Raw genomic sequence first — 17,828 nt, forward strand, 5'->3', positions numbered from 1 at the left:
AATCTGGAGAACTCTGTCTCCTCTCCTTCCCAGACATTCCATTAAAGCCTAACACTGGAGGGTCAAACTGTGTAAAACTGATGAGGGAGACTCCCAGTCATAGGAACAGAGGACTGGGTGGGTAGCAGACACTCCTGTTGACTTTGACTTGAAGGTGCAGGTGCTTTGTGAGAATCTCTGGGCCTCGGGGACTAAGAAGTCTCAATCTGTAAAGAGTTTGCCACACAGGGATGAGGACCTGAGTTCGATTCTAAGCATCCACATAAAAAGCTGCATGCAGTGGAAGCAGAGCCAGGTGGGTCCCTGAAACTTTCTTGTCAGGTAGTCTAACCTTGGAAAGACAGTGAGAATTTTTGCTTTAAGCAAGGAGGAGAAAAAGAAACAAAGTGCACAGCACATAAGGAATAACACCCAAGGTTTTCCTCTGCCACCCAAACACGTAGGTGCACACAGGTGCACGAACACACATACACACACACACACACACACACACACACACACACACACACACACAGACAGACTCTGGACCTGAGAGGACAAATTGAGCTTCTAAAGTCCAAATCCTAATTCCCCAGGAATTAACAGGGACCAGTGTAGCAGCCAAAGAGCCTGACAGTGGTTGCTAAGCAACAAGGGATCTCCAGTCCTTTAGACATGTTTTGGCTCATCAGCAACTACAGGGGTCCCACTCTGACTTCTCATTTCCAGGGAACCCATTAAACACAACATGGATACTCGCCATCGACTCACATGAAGCAATCCCTTAAACAAGGCAGCTGAGACGGTATCACAGCCCACAGTGACCACTGGGATGTCTCCACGCCTCTTGAAATAGAGCAGACAGGAACTGTACAGAATTTTGGAAGACCCCCCTGTCAACTATCAAAGCACTTTCAGGAGCCCTGTGCACATGTGGGGGTCAGAGGAAAATCTTGGTATCATTTTGAGGCACAATCTCTTGTTTGCTGTTGCTTAAGCCAAACAGGCTGGCCTGCATGCTTCTAGAGATTGCCCCGTCTCTGTTTCCAATCTTTCCATAGGTACACTGGAGATTACAAATGTGTGCTATCTTCTCCAGCATTTTGTAGGCTCTGCCAATTCAAACTCACGCCCACACATTTACAAAATAAGTGCTTTACCTATGAGCCATCTTCCCTGTCCAAAGGCCACTTCATGGTGTCCCAAGTGTCCCTGGAAAACACTGTTTTTCTAGGAGGATATGACCACAGGAAATAGAAGGCTCTATTCACTGGCAGGGAGGGGCTGTGCTCAGGATCTGGGCAGAGTCAGAAAACAGAGCTCTCCAGAATACAGGCTGTTCCAGGAGGGAGCCATGAAAGGTAGGCCCTTAGTGAAGACACCATGAAGTTGGGATATCAGAGCATCACTGAGAGCTGGACTATAGACTGGACTAAAAAAAAAAAAAATGGGTTCTGGAATACTCTATACCCAAGCCAGTATAGTAATAACAGCATATCAGTCTGGCCTGTGAGTGAGGGTTGCAAATAATCACCTGTTTTAGTTTGTCTGTTGCTTTGATCAAAAGGGGTGGGGGGGAGTAAAGAGTCTATCTGGCTCACAATTCCGAGGTACAGTCCATCATTTCAGAAAAGCCAAGCCAGAACACAAGCAGTTAGTCATACTGCATCCACAGTCAAGGGCAAGAGAGAATAAATGCATCCTCGTTTGCTTGCACAAAGTACTCAGATAGCTTTCTCTACTCATAGAAAAGCCTAGCCTAGGGGATGATGCCACCAACAATGGAATGGGTCTTCCCACGTCAATTAACAATTGAAACAATCCCTCACAGACATTCCCACAGGATAACTTGATCTTGATAAGTCCTCATTATCTCAGGTAATTCAAGGTTGTGCCAAGTTGACAATCAAAACTAACCATCACAACATCCCCAGGGGATGCTGGGACTTTGGGTCCCCAGCACCCATGTCAAAAATCAAGTAGGGTAGTATATCTGTGCGTATAGCACTCGGGAGGCAGGGATAAGTGGTTCCCTGGGGCTCTCTAGCCTAAGTAGTCAATGAGCACCATCAGGTTCAACAAGAGACCATGCCATAAAAGTTAATTAGTTAGTTAATTAATAAGATGGGGAGTGATGGAGCAAGATACTCAACATTGACTGTGGCCTCTATGGAAGCATGCACATTCACACACACATACATATAATTTTTTTTAATTTAGAAAAAAAAGACAAACTTACAAACTTTAATATAGCATTATATGATCCAGCCAGTTCACTCCTAGCATAGACTTAAAAGAATTGAAAACAGAAAGCCAAACATTGGTACAAGAATGTCTATAGCAGCACTCTTCACAGTAACCAAAGGACAGGAACAACTCGCATCCATCAACAGATGAATTGATAGACAAAATATGGTATATATGCACATATGCACAAACATGGATTTATTCAGTTAAATTCATTGAAAAATAAAGTCACAAGATAAGCTACAATATAGGAGAATCTCAAAATTTTAAAGAAGTCAGACCCAAAGATGGCATAATTATACTGTTCCATCCATGAGAAATACTAAGAGAATGCAAACCCAGGGGCTGGTGGGAGAGGGATTTGTTACTTCATGAGCGCAGGATTCCTTTTGGAGGTAATAATAAAGTGTTTTATGTCTTAGTTTCTTTTCCCATTGCTATGACAAAATGCAACATCAGGGAGAGAAAGGTTCCTGTGACTCATAGTTCAAGTACAGACTGACCATCATTGTGGGAAGGTTCTGGGGACAGCGGCTGGTCACATGGCATCTTCAATCAGGAAGCAGAGGGCAATGAATGCACACAGGGGTGTGGGGGGTGGAAGGTGCCTTGGTCCTGCCTCAACTAGATGATGGGACAGACTTAGTAGACTTCCTATGGGAGGCCTTACCCTCTCCATGGACCAGATGGAAGGAGGGGGGAGGGGAGGGAGGGGGAGTGAGGAGGGAGGGGGAACTGGGATTAGGATGTAAAAAATAAATAAAAGAAGAAAAAGAAAGGATCTTTGAGGATACTCAAGGAAAGAAGGTAAGGAATTCAACACATACAAAGTTCCCTGTGGGTCACCTTCTGGAAGGATGTTTCTCCACCATTGAATCCAGGGTTCTGTGTTTCCAAAAGTATGGGAGGAAGAGCAAGAGACTGCACACATGCTTCACTTGCTACTGGGAAGATGCAGGTTCAGAAAAGGAGCTCTCAGTTTCCCTTAAATCCCATTGGACTCAGGGGATGGGTGGTGGTGCATACCTTTAAACCCAGCATTCAAGAGGCAGAGGCAGGTGGATCTCTGTGAGATCAAGGCCAGCCTTTGGTCTACAAAAATGAGTTTTGAGACAGCCAGGATTGTTACGCAGAGAAACTTTGACTCAAAACCCAAAAACAAATAAAAAATTCCTATGGTCTCTGCTTGAAATGATAATAATAACTTTTTAAGCATACAAAAATATGCTGGGTCCATTGAAACCACAGGAAGCAAGCTGGACATGGTGACCCACCTCTGTAATCCCAGAACTTGGGAGGTTGAGACGAGAGGGTCATCACAGGTTCGAAGTCAGTCTGGGCTACACAGTGAGACCCTGTCTCAAAAATAAAAAGGTTAAGTATGCATGATAACATCACTACTGAACTTGGACACAGCAATTTTGCCCCTGTGAAACAAAAAGATTAACCTCCCTTTGTGTCAGAATAGCTCAGAAATCCCCAGCATGACTCCCCCCATCCCTTCCTCCTGCAAAAAGGAAAATAAAAAATATCAAATCTACTCTTCTCCAACTGAGAGTTTATTTGGGGCCTCATAAAAATGCTAATATTAGTTCTCATTTTTTTGTCTCTCTTATTATTTCTTTCATTATGAGGCTTTTCTACAAATATAAAAGAATTCTCTTTTGCACAAGCGGGAACCAAAAACAAACCCCCCAAAATGGCCAATTTTAAAGTGTGAAAATAAACACAGAGAAACAGAAGCCCAAAGGACAGGGCTAATGAGGCTGTTCTTGAAGAGAAAAGAGCTAAAAATACCATGTGAACATTAAAGCATGGGGAGTGTTGCATCCTACTGAACATAGGCCAATCCTTTCCCTGTCCAAGAAGGATGAAAAGAACCTTCTAGAAGCAGAACATTATATTACATTCATGACCAAGAACTTTGAAGAAAAGCTCTATTTACCAATATCAAAGCACCTAATAAAACATTTTATTCAATGTTAATATAAAGTCATCACAAACTAAAGTATTTAAATATGACATGCCAATTTGGGGGGAAAGGAGGTTCTGAGGCAGGGTTTCTCTCTGTTACAGCCCATAACTGTGCAACCTGCTCTGTAGACCACTTGGCCTTGAACTCAGAGATCCACCTGACTGCCTCCTGGGTGCTGGGATTAAAGGTATGTGCCACCCCCATCCCAGCTATGACAACCTTTTTTAAAACAAACACATGCTAGGGTTTTACCAACAGTGTACTTTTAAAAGCCAAGAGGATCAACTCTAGCAGTGTAAACCTTGACCAGGATGGAATTCTTCAACAATGTGTATACTACCACAGATAAAGGGCTACTTTCCTTCATTAATAAAGGTGATACAAATCAATGGGGTGAAGACAATATATCCCAAAAGGAAATAAATTAAAACTAAGAAGGGAAAACTCATATAAATGCCCTCCCTTGTTTTAAAACATATTTCAGAGGACCAAGGAGATGGTTTTATCCACAATCACCTGACAACCGGATAATATCAACTGGCAAAATCGTGGAGAAGCACACAGTGGGTCCTACTTGGCAAAAGGGACAAATTGATAATGCCAGGGACCACAGCAATCACCCTCAAAGGCCTTCGTTATACTAGCCATGTAGGGTTGCATGCCTATAATCCCAGCTCTCGGGAGGCTGAAGCAGGAGGACTGCCACAAGTTTGCAAACACCCCTAGCTTCGTAGTGAGTTTAAGGCAAGCCTGGGCTATCCAATGTGAGAAATGGTTTGTTTGTTTCCTATAAAAGGTGGCTATCCCACCAAGAGTCAATGTTGTGTAAGTCGCTACCGTTTTATAAAAGGTTTATGCAAATCTTTTCATCTCCCCAACCCCAGAAAACTTGTGTTTACACCACAGCCTCCCTGCATTCCCAGAAGTGGATAACCCAAAGTGCCAGTCCCTTCCTTCGTTCCCAAAATTCCTTCCTTCTCTTTTCTATATTGGCCAATCATAAGCAGACTGTCAGGTTGAACAGCAGCCGATGAGGAACAGCCAAGCCCTCGCCCCCTACTTTAGGGATGAAAGACAGAGGCCATCATGGCTATGTATGCTGCTCAGTAGCCCAGTAAGGGTCATGGCACACCCTTTTTACAAAACTTTGCTTTATTCTTTTCCCACAACCACCAGAGCCTGTCTCCAAGACTCAAACACATGCACATAAAATTATAATAAGTGGGGGGAAACATCATATGAAGAAGAAAAAACACTATGTGATTTTGTTTATATAACATTTATTTAAAGGGGGGGGCACTGCCTGCCTGGGCTGGGGATGGGAAAGCACAGACACAAAAGGGCAGAAGGGTATCTGGGAAGCAGGGTAATTGTGGTAGTGGTTTAAAACATTTCACTTTATTTAAGTTTTTCCTGAAAAAGAAGTATCTCAAGATCCATTGGGAGAGCACTGATTTCAAGGTAGAGATCTTGGGTTTCTCGATGTTGTTCTTGTGTTATTTCCTCCTTTCCTAAGGTAATATGGGACACATTTAGCATGTTTCTTGTTCTCATACATTCAACAAAGCATGGAATTTTGTATCTTTGCAGAAAGCTAAGCAGAATGAGGGGATGGGGAAGGCCTAGTAATCTGTATTTCAGCATCCACTGTGTGGTCTTTTTAGCCTCTCATCTCCCATGGAAAAGAGGGACTGTACAAGGTGAGTTGGCTCAGGGGGTAAAGGTACTTGGCCAACCTTAGTTTGATCCCTGGGATCAACATGATGGTAGAAGAGAATCAATGCCAAAAGTGGTCCTCTGACCTTGGAAACACTCAGCGCTAAATGAGATATCTACATCAATCCCCTCCTCTCAGGGTTCAGGGAACTAAGACGAAGTGCAAAGACTGTGAGAGCCAGAGGGATGAATGACCCCATGGAAGCAGTGCCTTCCAGACACAACAGACTGATGCACATAAGAATTCACAGAGACTGTGGCAGCATCCACAGGACCTACACAGATCACAGCCAGATGGGGTCACAGCACTGAGAAGGGGAGTGGACAGGAGCCCCCATCCCCATCCCAGAAGCTATCTCTAGCTGACAACTGCTTGCAAAGAAGACAACTAGTATTTTTTCCAGTGGGGTTCCACTGTGTATACAAATCACACTTAAGAGCAGCAGCCAGGCCCAGCAGTAGATGCCAACACAAATGGAACTAAGTGGTATTTTTGAAGATTTTTTTTTGTCTTACCTTGCTTTGCTTGAACATTTATTTTTTTTTCACCCTTCTGGTCTTTTGCTAATATGTTATGGTTACAATTGTGTGTGTTTGTGGGGCTTGTTTGTATGTATGCATTAGTCTTTGTGTGTTCATTGCTTCTAGTGGTTTTTCTTTGTTTTTTAAAATCTGGCTTGTTTGTTTTTATTTGCCTGTTTGTTTTCTAAAGAGAGAGAGGAGCTGGGGAGTTGGATGGGTGGGAAGAATTGGGAAGGAGATGAGGGAGGGGAGACCCTGATCAGAATATAACATATAAAAAAATACATTATTTTGGACTAAAAAAGAAAGCTGCCCTCTGAATTCCACACCTGTATCATGTCATGTGCACACACACAAATAAATACATAAACAAATAAAAAATAAATAATGTGTCACTTTAGCTTTTTTTTTTTTTTGAAATAAGTCAAAAGAAAATAAAAGACTACATTCCCTCCCTTGTAATTCCATCCAGCACGGAAAACTCACCTCATAGAGAAGTTTCAATCTGCCTCTGCAACCCAAAGGTAATTACAAGTTCTCCTTTAAATGAACTACAAGAAGCAGATAAGTGCCAGCATTGAAATTCTAAAGGATGTTCTCGGCTGCAGGAGCTGTGAGCAAAAGATAACATAAGAGTGTCTTTTTCAAAGCGCCCTTCTCTGCTTTGCTCAGTTCCTTGCCCTCCTTAATAAGCCATTCCTTTTCTTTTTTCTTGAAGAAGAGAAACTTGCACTTTTAAAAACCGGTCTGAAGTATGCATCCATTCAGAAACGAAAACCTTCCCATCCCTACCAGTATCCCCCTTTCCCTCCCCAAGCCTGGCTGTACTCTCTGTAAGTTACACTAGCAGTGTAGTGACCAAAACAGAACAAAGTCACAACACCTAAGCTTAGCCTGTCACCAAGCTACAAAGCTCAGGGTAAATCTCCTCAGCTATGAAATGGGAAGGAGGGGTCATATCCACTTTTCTAAAGACAGCAGCTCATTCAGGTCCAGTGCCTGCCAGGGCCTCCTCATGGGGGCTCTGTTAATTCTTCCGACTGACTAATGAATGAGGAACTAGCTTTTAGAAAATCAAATGAACTAGTAGTAGCTTAGCAGAGATCAAAGGCTAGCATTTGTCTCTCCTGGTGCACAAGCTTTCCTAGAAACGGCCATTACCAAGGTGTCCAAGCACAATGGCCAAGGGCAGAGATAAAACAAAGAGCTACAATCTATCCTGGAGGACCCTGATCTCAGGAGCTGGGCAGGTGGATCCGTTAGCAAGCTTGAGGACCTGATTGATCATGGGACCCCAGTACACATGTAAACATCTAGGCATGGCACCTGTGACCCCGGTGCCATAGAAACTGAAACAGGAGAATTCTGGGAGCTTAGTGGCCAGCCGGTCTGGACAGCCAGTGAGCTCCAGCTTCAGTGAGGGATCCTGTCTGAAAGAACTCAATGGAAAGTGAGGAGGACACCCCTCTGGCCACCTGCCCCAGGAATTACTTCCCTTGAGAGATGCAAACAATGGCTACCCCTTCCTTATAAGGTCCCAAAGCCAACCAAAATATGCTTCTACCAAAGTTCAACTTGGAGAATCAGTGAGTTTATTGTCCTTACTTGCAGAGCATGGGTGAGGGGTTACTTGCAGGAGCACTGCTGACCCCCAATCATCCACCCTGGAAAGTCTTTACCCAGCATGATGGTTTCCACAGCTACATAGACAGAACCCCTCTTCCAAGTGTGCTGCCCTGGCCTATAAACTCTAGACCTGAGCCCTGGAGGCTGAGACGTTGAATGGTTAGGGCAAAATTTCATATAAATGGCTAGGAGGAGTGGCTGGGATCTCAGACAAAGTTCCAATGACCTTCCCCACCTCTTCTTCCTCTGAGAGAATGTCAACAGTCCTAATTATCTTCTTACAAGCAGGCCCAGCTGATCTGACAAAGATAGTGGCCGTTTTCCTCCATGAACTAAATTCTACAACCCCCACACACACGTACATAAGCGCACACACATACACACTCATGCACACACATGCGCGTGTGCACAGCCAGCAAGCTCCAGCGATCTTCCTGTCTCCGTCCCCTAGAAATCTGGGGTCTTAGATGCATGCAGCTCCATCAAGCTTTTGACATGGGCGTTGGGATCTGAATTCAGGCCCTCACAGTTGAGCAGCAAGCACTCTTACTTACTCTGCCATCTCTCCAGCCTTGAAAGGTATTTTTTAAAGGGTTATTAGAATATACGGGCTACTGAGTGTGTGTGTGTGTGTGTGTGTGTGTGAGAGAGAGAGAGAGAGAGAGAGATAGAGAGAGAGAGAGAGAGAGAGAGAGAGAGAGAGAGAGAGAGAGAGAATAAAAAAAGATTTTCAAGAACAGACCCAGCACTAGGGGAAACAATTAAAGAATCCTCATGCACTGACCTCCCAAGCGTGGCTCCTGCCCACATGCTCAGTGTATGTGCAGTGGGCCCCACAGCCGTGCCCCACCAAGGGCAGCTGTCTACACAGCTGTCAATGCTGAGAAGCACCTCTGAAAACTGGGGGGAACCCTGAACCATCCTTGAGATTGAACCCACCCTACCTGCCCATAAGTACTTGCTTCCAGTTTACTGTCAAAAGCATCAGTTTCAGAGCTAGAGATGAAGCCTCATGGGTCACTGTGGCAACTGCTGATGAAATGCGGTGCACGTGTGAAGATCATCCATTAGTCCTAACCTCCAGTGACTTCACCCCATAAATATCCCAAAGCCTCAGCCTTGAGGAAGAGGACTCGAGAAGTGCTCTCTTGTCTCGGCATGTGACCACTTAACTCATCCTAAAGCAATGGGCACAGCACATGGGGCAACACAGGCTTGGTTTGGTAACATTGCTGGATATGACTCCTGTGTGGGTGCTAAAGCGCCCTCTCTCTGTCTGAGTTGGAACTGCTTTAGCTAGGAGAGCAGTCTCCTCTTCAATACAACAGATGTGCTCTAAGATTACCCCCATCCCTGACTTTCAATAACTTAGTGAGTTCAGTAAAAAACAACCAGTGGGCGCTGGAGAGATGGTTTGGTTGGCTAAGCGCTTGTCTTGAGAGCACAAGAACCTGAGTTCTAGCCCCAGAAGGTGGGAGACGTTACACATGATTATTATCCCAATGCAAAAACGGGGGAGGGGGGGGCCTCATGATCCAGCCTGACTAGCCTATTTGACTTGGCTAGTTCCAGACCAGCAAGAGACCCTGTCTCAAAAATAACGTAGATGACAGCCAAGATTGCCCTCTGACCTCCAAGTACACATGCACACACAGGGCAATCTGTTCATGCTCCATTTGTCCTGTTTCCTTGCTGTTCTTTGCACCTATTGGGTTGGGGGAGGTCAGAAGGGAAAGCACTGGAGGTGAGGGTCTTTCATCAGTGTCTTCTATGGGCACATCACTGGGCTTGACTTTTCTAAGCCCTAATCACCTTCAAGGCTGGCATCTGGATTCCAGCTTCCCAGAGGAAGACATGTATATTCAGAGGACGGAGTTACCAATTGGAGGGCACCCAGAGAGAGTCAGGTCCTGATCCAGGGATCCCACAGTTGCAGTCTTTCCATTAGAATTCCTGAACTCAGAAACCGACCAACTTTGAGTGTAAATGACAAGGAGTAGATATGATCGCCCTCTCTCTCTCTCTCTCTCTCTCTCTCTCTCTCTCTCTCTCTCTCTCTCTCTCTTTCTCCCTGTCACATACTATACATTCAGGAGTTTGGCCGGAGTGGGGATGGTTCCCTTAAGCCTGATGATATAGTAGAACATGTAAAGTTACCAGTGCCCAGTTCTATCCAGGACCAATGAGTAAGCCAGAGTCTAGGGGGCAGAGGACACTAACAACCCAGACATTCATATTTGTTAAAGCTCCTTGGTTCTTTAATAAGTAGAAAGGACTGAGCTCCAGTGAAGAGGCTTGGGCAGGGCAACTAGGAAGACATTTTACCTAGGAAACTCTCATGCTGGTGGATGTTCCACTGGGGGGCCTGGATTCTGCAGCAGCTGCTCTGGGGTGAGTAACTCTGCCCATAGCTGCCTCCTGAATTGGAGGGGATGTCTAAAATTACAGCCAGACATCCTCCTTTCTGACTCAAATGCCCTTCAACTGCAGGCTAGACTTTCTTCCCCCATGGGTGTTCATGAAATGAGGACACAAAAAAAAAAAAAAAAAAAAAAAAACCACGTTGGATGTTGAGTACCAGGTCTTGAGATGCTTAAGCAAAGATACTAAAGACAAGAATGTGTTTTGTCAAGTGGCCAAGATGTGGAAGGTGATGTTTCCTTTGAATACCATTCACAGATATAAGAAAAGCATAGAAAATCAGCGGTTTCCTTCTTTTCCTAAAACTGTTACAAGAATGTTGACACTTTAAAAACTCTTTCATTTACAAGGAAATGTCATCTCACTGAGAATTTTACTGAGCCAACATTTGTTTCAGAAGAAAAGAACAAAAATTTTAATAGTTAATTTGCCATTTTAAAAGCATATGACATGGTGGCTCTGGTACAGAGAAAACCTTGAACCTGTTTGTTGAAGGGAACCAACCACAGACACTGGTTTAACTGATAACACTAGATCTTATACAGGAAAAAATAAAGTCCTTTTCTTATACTTTCTATTTGAGTAGCACTTTATGTTCCAAAAATTTTCCACATTCATTCTTATGCCAAGCACAGTGGCACACACACCTGAAATCCAACACTAAGGAGCCTGAGGAAGAAGGAACCCAAGTTCCTACACAGTTTGAGCTGTGAAGTGAGACTGTCTCAGAAGGATGGCAGGGACACCAAGATGGCTCAGTGGGCAAAGGCACTTGCCGCCAAGCCTACCAACTTGAGTGTGACCTCTGAGACCCACATGGGTCTCACTTCCCACCACCAAATGAATAAATAACTAAAGATGTTATCTCTATTTTCACACATTTCTTTATGCTTATAGTACAAACTTTCTGAGATTCTCCTTTGTGACTTCATGACTTCTGGGAAGAAAGTATGGAAGGTCCTAGTAATCCATTTCAGAGATATGAACACTGGGGTTTAGGGAAGGTGAGTGACTCTCTCAAAGCTGTCAAAATAATTCATAGAGAAGCCAGACAGAGGGTGGTGGTGGAGCACACCTTTAATACCAGTACTTGTAGCCTGGAACTTAGCATAATCAATCATCCTCAGAGGGGATTCACCCAGCAACAGGGGAGAGCAGATGCAGAGACCCACAGCCAAATATTAGGTGGAACTTGGGAAATCCTACAGAAAGGGACAAGGAAGGATTGTAGGAGCCAGAGGGCTTGAGAACACGACCCACAGAATCAACTAGCCAGGTCTCATAAGGGCTCACAGAGAGTCAACCATCAATCAGGGAGCCTGTATGGGTCTGACCTAGGCCCTCTGCATATCTTGTGGTTATGTAACTTCGTGTCCCTGTGGGACTAACAGTGGCAGTGGGGACAGTTTCTGACTTTTTTTTTTTTTTTTTGACTGCTTTTGGGATCCTTTTCCTCCTACTGGATTGCCTCGTCCCTCCTTAATACGAGGGGATGTGTCAGGTTTTATTATAACTTGGTATGCCATGTTTGGTTGATACCCTGAAAGGCCTGCCCTTTTCTGAAGGGAAAGGAGGAGGATTAGATCTGGGGGAGAGGGTTTAGGGGAGAAGAGACTTGGAAGAAGGAGAGGGGAAACTGAAGTGGGGATCAATATATGAGAGAGGAATAAATTTAAAATAGATAAATAAGTAAATACTGTTTAAAAAAAGAAAGAAATGGATTTGTTCATCTGGAACAAATGCTTGATCAGAAGAGGAGATTCTCATGAGTTTAGTGAGTGCCATTAGCTTAAATAAAAAGCAGCAATTAAGTGTTCCCCTTTTTCTACAAGTGCAGAAGTTGATACATTTTTATTTTCATTTCGGAAGATAAGTTCCTTAGGAAATGTGCGATGAAAAACAAACAGGTGTCTAACTGCTTGCTTATTTGGCAAAGGATTCTTTCATTAAAATAAAATAAGCTTTGCAAACAAATACAGTCCCCGTTTAATCCCTGGCTTCCATGGCTAGCCCCATAGACAGCAGGTGAGGATTCTACCACAAAACCAACCACTTGTGTGCTTAAGCTGGAAAAAGAGGAAGGCTGGCCAGATGCTGACAACTGCCACCTTCCTGAGCCCCAGCCTCTTGGGGGGTGGTTGTTTTTGATGGATTGGTTGGCTTTCAAACAAAGTCACTCTATAGCCCAGGCCTGGAACTTGCGTGTCTCCTGCCTGCACTGTCAGAATACTGGGTTTACAGGTGTGCACCACCATGCCCAGTGCTTTCCTTTTATTTAATGTCCATTTGGTTGTCATTGTAGTAAAGTATCCTAACAGGACCTGTAGTCATGGCGACTTGGGGGTGGGGGGACTATGGAGTTAAGGAGTCCAGCTGCATCACCGTACAAGGACCACTGCGTAAACCTCCCCATCAGCATCAAAAGAGGAAGTGTCCAGGTCCTTTGTTCCTTGCCTGGGTGTAGAAGAGAGGAGGAAAATGTCAGCAAGCAAGTCTCAAAAGGTGCCAGCAGCCAACTCCATGGTCACGGGGCTTTTCATGACAAACATAGCGAGGCAGTTTGAGGATGAAAAAACTGTGCCCAGGCCACATCTGTCACCTCTCACCTCAGGTTTAACAGAAGCTTCAGCCCAGTACAACCCTGTCTCTAGATCCTGCAAGCGCTCATCACACCACTGATGCTTCAAGAAGAAACAGTTTCCAGAAACACTAACATGACCACTCTTTGGTGATTAATACAGTTTTGTTTTGGATTTTTTGTTTGTTTGTTTTTGTTTATGTTTTTCAAAACAAAAGGAGACTTTGGGGATAGAATATAAGGTTGCCATAGACATGAATTATCTTTGTAGGTAGAGGGAGAGGGTGACACTGTTTAAAAAACTCTTCATAGGCAGGCAAATTTCCACTCTTAGTCTAGCAGTGAGCATCAGGTTCCCACTAAGTCCTAACAGCCATCCCCTTATCTGTCTCTAACCGTGCATGTTTCTGGTTTGATTCGATTTGGGTTGGGCTGGGTTTTGGTTTTTGAAACAGTCTATTATAATCCAGTCTGGCTTGAACTTGCTATGTGGCCAAAGATGACCTTGAACTCCTGAGCCTTCGTCATTCAGCTCCCTTGTTTCTCCATTCCACCACCACACCCAGCATGTATTCATACGTAGGTTTCTGTTGTTGTGTTTTCTTTTCTTTTTCTGCCTTCTCTGTTAAGGATGCCTTCTGTTATTGTTTTCTGATACCACAGAAAATGAGAGTAGTGAGTCTCTGCGAGCTCATGAAAGATTAAATTAAAATCACCAGGAATCAATTTTTTATGGGCTATAAAGCTCTGAATCACCTAGTATGTTTTTCTGGGTAACGGAGTCTGATCAAATTCCCACTTCACTCAGCTTTCCTGCTGGAATTGCAGATATTTCCCTCTCCCCACTCCCATCCCAGGGCTTACAGCGCTGTTCCTCCATGGGCGGGCAGACTCACATAGCTAAACCTGCCTTGAGTGGGAGCTGTAGAGGAAACCCAACTCTGTTTTAAACTAACTGGTTCCGTAATATTGATAAGCCTTCTGGATAAATGACCTTAGATATTGAACCAAATATTTGTGCTTCTCCGTTATGATCTTTGGGGAGCAATAGAGAGTTCTTTCCCTTGCTTGAGTATTTTCTATATCTATTTTTAGAGACACAAAAATACCTCAGATTTGTATTAAGTGTCCAATGCCTAGTTAGCTTTCTCTTTTCATCTAAACTGATATAGATTGATAAGGCTCTCCTCCTATCTGCTTCTACTACACCCCGAGCCCAAATCACCTATTTGTCTCAACAAGGAACTCGGGCATGCAACAGCAGCAGCTTGGTAGAAGCAATCAGACATCTCCAGGAAAAAGCTATCATCTGCCAGGACAGAAAATGAGTGCAAATTCACCCCCTTACTTCAACCTGCAAGTCTGTCTTACTGTCGTGTTGAAAGTCTGCTGGATGTCCATGTCACACCATACCCCATCACCATCCCTCTTTTGCCTTGAGGGAGTTAACACTTACTGAAAACAGTTAAAAAGAAAGAATACAACACTGTAAAAAAGAGTCAGTCTCCAGGTTTTGCCACTATGGGGGTGGGGGGATGTTGTAATAGAAAAGAAAAAAAAGTCTGTGTGCCAAGGTCAAGCCTCTTTATCCCTCCTCTGTTTTAAACATGGAAATCCATCCTACAGAAAGGGTGGCCTTCTCATTTGACAGTGGAGCTGCTCAGAACATTCTTAAAGTCTTCAATCATTGTATCAATTTAAGGAAACAAACTCTTCCACCCTAAATGTAAAAAACAAAGGCGACCCCAGATTCGTTCCACCTTCACGTAGTTTAACTGTTTCAGATCCATACGGGCTTTTTTGTTTTGTTTTTTCACCTTTACCCTAGAGGATTAGCTGTACGCACACAAGGAGTAACCAGTTCTCGCACTGAGAAACGTTTGTAGGTTCTTTGCGCTTTAACACACTTACAAAAGCAGCATTTATTTTCTGCCAGATCCTTCTTGAACATTTCCAGTTCAAGGACAGTTGCTGGCCACCTCCCATCCCTCACAGGGATACAGCTTCCTGAGACTTCCCACTGCCACTGCTTGTGTGGTAGCTATGAAAGCGTCCAACCAGAAAGGTGACTCCGCAAGCCCCAGCTTGATGCCCTCAAATGTCTCCACCTGTTCCAATGTCGCCACCACCCAAGCTCAGAAAGGACTGGCTGCAAGCCAGAGGAGGCAGCTGTCCTCCCAGCCTCTGGCTGCCCTGTCAGAACCCAGGGGTGGAAGAAAGGAAGGAAAATGTCCCCACCACCTGGCACAGGGCCCATCATCCTGCCTCCTACTTATTGCATCCTTTACACATGCCGGATCCAGTAGGACCAGGAACAGAGCCCAGCTGAACATTGAGTACCCCACGAGGGACTCACAGGACCGACTTCTCTGTTCTAGCCTGGGCCTCCCCGGAGGGGCGCGCCACTTGGTGGCCGATGATAGATCCACGGGTACCAGGATGGGGTGGCTGCTGGGCCCTAGAGCGCAGGGCACGCCCCAAGAGCCCTGGCTGTCATTGCCAGGTAACTGAGGTGGACAGCCTAGCTGCACTTGAAGGGGAGCACCCCCGTCTGCATCTACGAATTCCCTCCCCAAAGTAACAGAAGCTAGTATCTGGAGTACAGGAGCCCCAACAGCCAGAGAGAGGCTGCAACTCCAGGCGACAGTAGTGTCCACTCACCTGGCAGTCAGTGCCGGAGACCCCAGCGGGACAGGTGCAGCTGTAGCCGGGCTCATCATCAGCCGCAGGATGCTCCTGGACGGCCACCGAACGCGGGGTGCACACACCCCCGTTCCGGCAAGGTTGAGCGGCGCATGGTCCCGGAGCAGACAGGGGCGCGGCGGGCACCGGGCTGGCTAAGCAGCCGCTCTGGGGCCCAGCACCGAGCAGCAGCAACGGCAGCAGGGCCAGCGCGGGCAGCAGCTGGGCACCGGGCGCCTGGGTGCGGCGGGGATGCATGGCGGGCGGAGAGGACTCGGGAGCCGGAGAGGAGCTGGGCGCGGTGGCAGCGGCGGAGCTAGCGGCGGAGATGGCGGTAGCAGCGGCGCCAGCGGCTGGTGCTGCTCAGCGGGACCGGACGCCTCCTGCAGCTGCAGGAGCCCGTGGTTCCCCGGGCAACCGCGGGCGGGGCCGGGGGCGGGGCCCGCGGAGGCCCGGCGCGGGGCGGGAGGACCCGGGATGGGAAAGCTTCTGCTCCGAGTCTCAGCAAGTTGCAGGAAGGCTGTCCTCGGTTTCCAGCCTCAAGGGGTCAGAGTCGTGGGTGTGTCCAAAGGAAGACCGGAAGGCACAGAGGTGGGGGCGCGGGCCTGGAGAGGGCCGCGAGGCGATGCTGGGGTGGAAAGTGGGTGGAGAGGCCCCCGCAGCCTGGAGAGACCGCTTCAGATGACTCGCAACTGCCACTCGCGACCTCTTGGCGCAGAATCTGTGAGGTCGCAGCGGGACCTGCCTGACCTCATTCTAGCGGGTTCTCCACCCGCTCCCAAAACACTGGTCCCGGTCCCCAGCACGTACAGCTCTCGTGTGCCACCGGTGAACTCAACCCACTTCGCGTGGACCTGACTTTGCACCTCCAGGAGCCGCTGCGGGGCCCTTGTCCTTGGTGCTGAACCTGTCTCCCCGACAGGCTTGCAGAGCGCGCAACTCAGAAGGATTGTAGTTCACAAGAACTCAAAGAAGCCTGGGGTGGCTGGAAATGGGGGAATCAAAGTGCCCGACCCTATTGTGGAATGAATACAGGAGGAAACTGAGACCCAAACAGGCTAGGTGGAACCCAGTTGATCACTTGATTTCCCTCCCAGAACACTGTGAGAACCTTCGTGTAGGTTCGCAAAGGCCCTTCCAGCAAAGACATTTGTTACTGAACTTGGCGGGGAAGGAGGTTTCACCGTGACCTACTTCAAGGGCTGCTGTATATCCTCTCTGTTATGCTACTCCTGGTGTGGCAGCAGCAGAACTCATCCGGCTTTGTCTCCACTCACAACCCGCCTTTCACGGCCCCTACTATGAATAGACTCCTAAACTACTTACCCTGTCTGTGCAAAACTGAAGGGGGCGGGAAGGGCAGTGGCTAAACGGAGGAGATGGCTCACATCTGTAATCCCAGTGGTAGGAAGGCTGAAGCAGGAGGATCAAGAGTTTCAAGGTCAGTCTTGACCACTTAGGGAATTCAAGGCCAGTTTGAGCTACATGAAACCCTGAAGAGGAAAAGAAGGAAGAAGGGGAGGGGGGGACGAAAAGAAGGAGGGAGAGGGGAGAGAAGAAAGGAGAGGGGAAGAAGAAGACAGGAAAATAGGGAAGGGAAGAGAATGGAGAAAGGGAGGAAAGTAACTCTTGAACTAACAGACTGGGAAATTTTTCTACAGAACATAAAAAGATTGTTTTGTAAAAGGCTGAGCTAATAACAAAGTGGAGACTTCATGAAACGCTTATAAGTGCCACAGATCTAGAGGCCAGGAGCTGTTGAAATCTCTCTAGTGGAAGAAGAAGGGCAACTGTTTGGCCATCCCAAGCCAGTTTAGATCTCATATCAAATCTGTTTAGAAGATGCCTAAAATTCACGCGTTACAAGATGACACCCAAACCCCAGCCAGATCTGTGCCCAGCAGGAGTTGTTCAAACTGAGTGGACCCCACCAATCACCGCATTCCCTCCCACCTGCTTGCATTTTATTTGAGACCTCTGCTTTTTAAGTCCTAATTTTGTGCCACTGCAGCGCCCTCTGCTGGCCCTAGTGTCATCATTCAGATGATTCTTGTGTTCTCTGGACCACACCAGGAACTACAC

The 17,828-nt window shown here is 46.2% G+C and overlaps 1 protein-coding gene across 1 annotated transcript in view; it reads right to left on the minus strand.

Moving 5' to 3' along the window:
* The window catches only part of Dner (delta/notch like EGF repeat containing), a 272,217-nt gene extending 256,034 nt beyond the window's left edge, over nt 1-16,183 (minus strand). Inside the window, exon 1 of the mRNA XM_051190607.1 lies at nt 15,726-16,183. Within this exon, the coding sequence (XP_051046564.1) occupies nt 15,726-16,004 (279 nt within the window). The 5' untranslated portion in view covers nt 16,005-16,183. The remainder of the gene's footprint in view (nt 1-15,725) is intronic.
* Nucleotides 16,184-17,828: the final 1,645 nt, after the last annotated feature.

Source organism: Phodopus roborovskii, unplaced genomic scaffold (assembly GCF_943737965.1).
Source record: "Phodopus roborovskii unplaced genomic scaffold, PHOROB, whole genome shotgun sequence".
In the NCBI taxonomy this organism is placed as follows: Eukaryota; Metazoa; Chordata; class Mammalia; order Rodentia; family Cricetidae; genus Phodopus; species Phodopus roborovskii.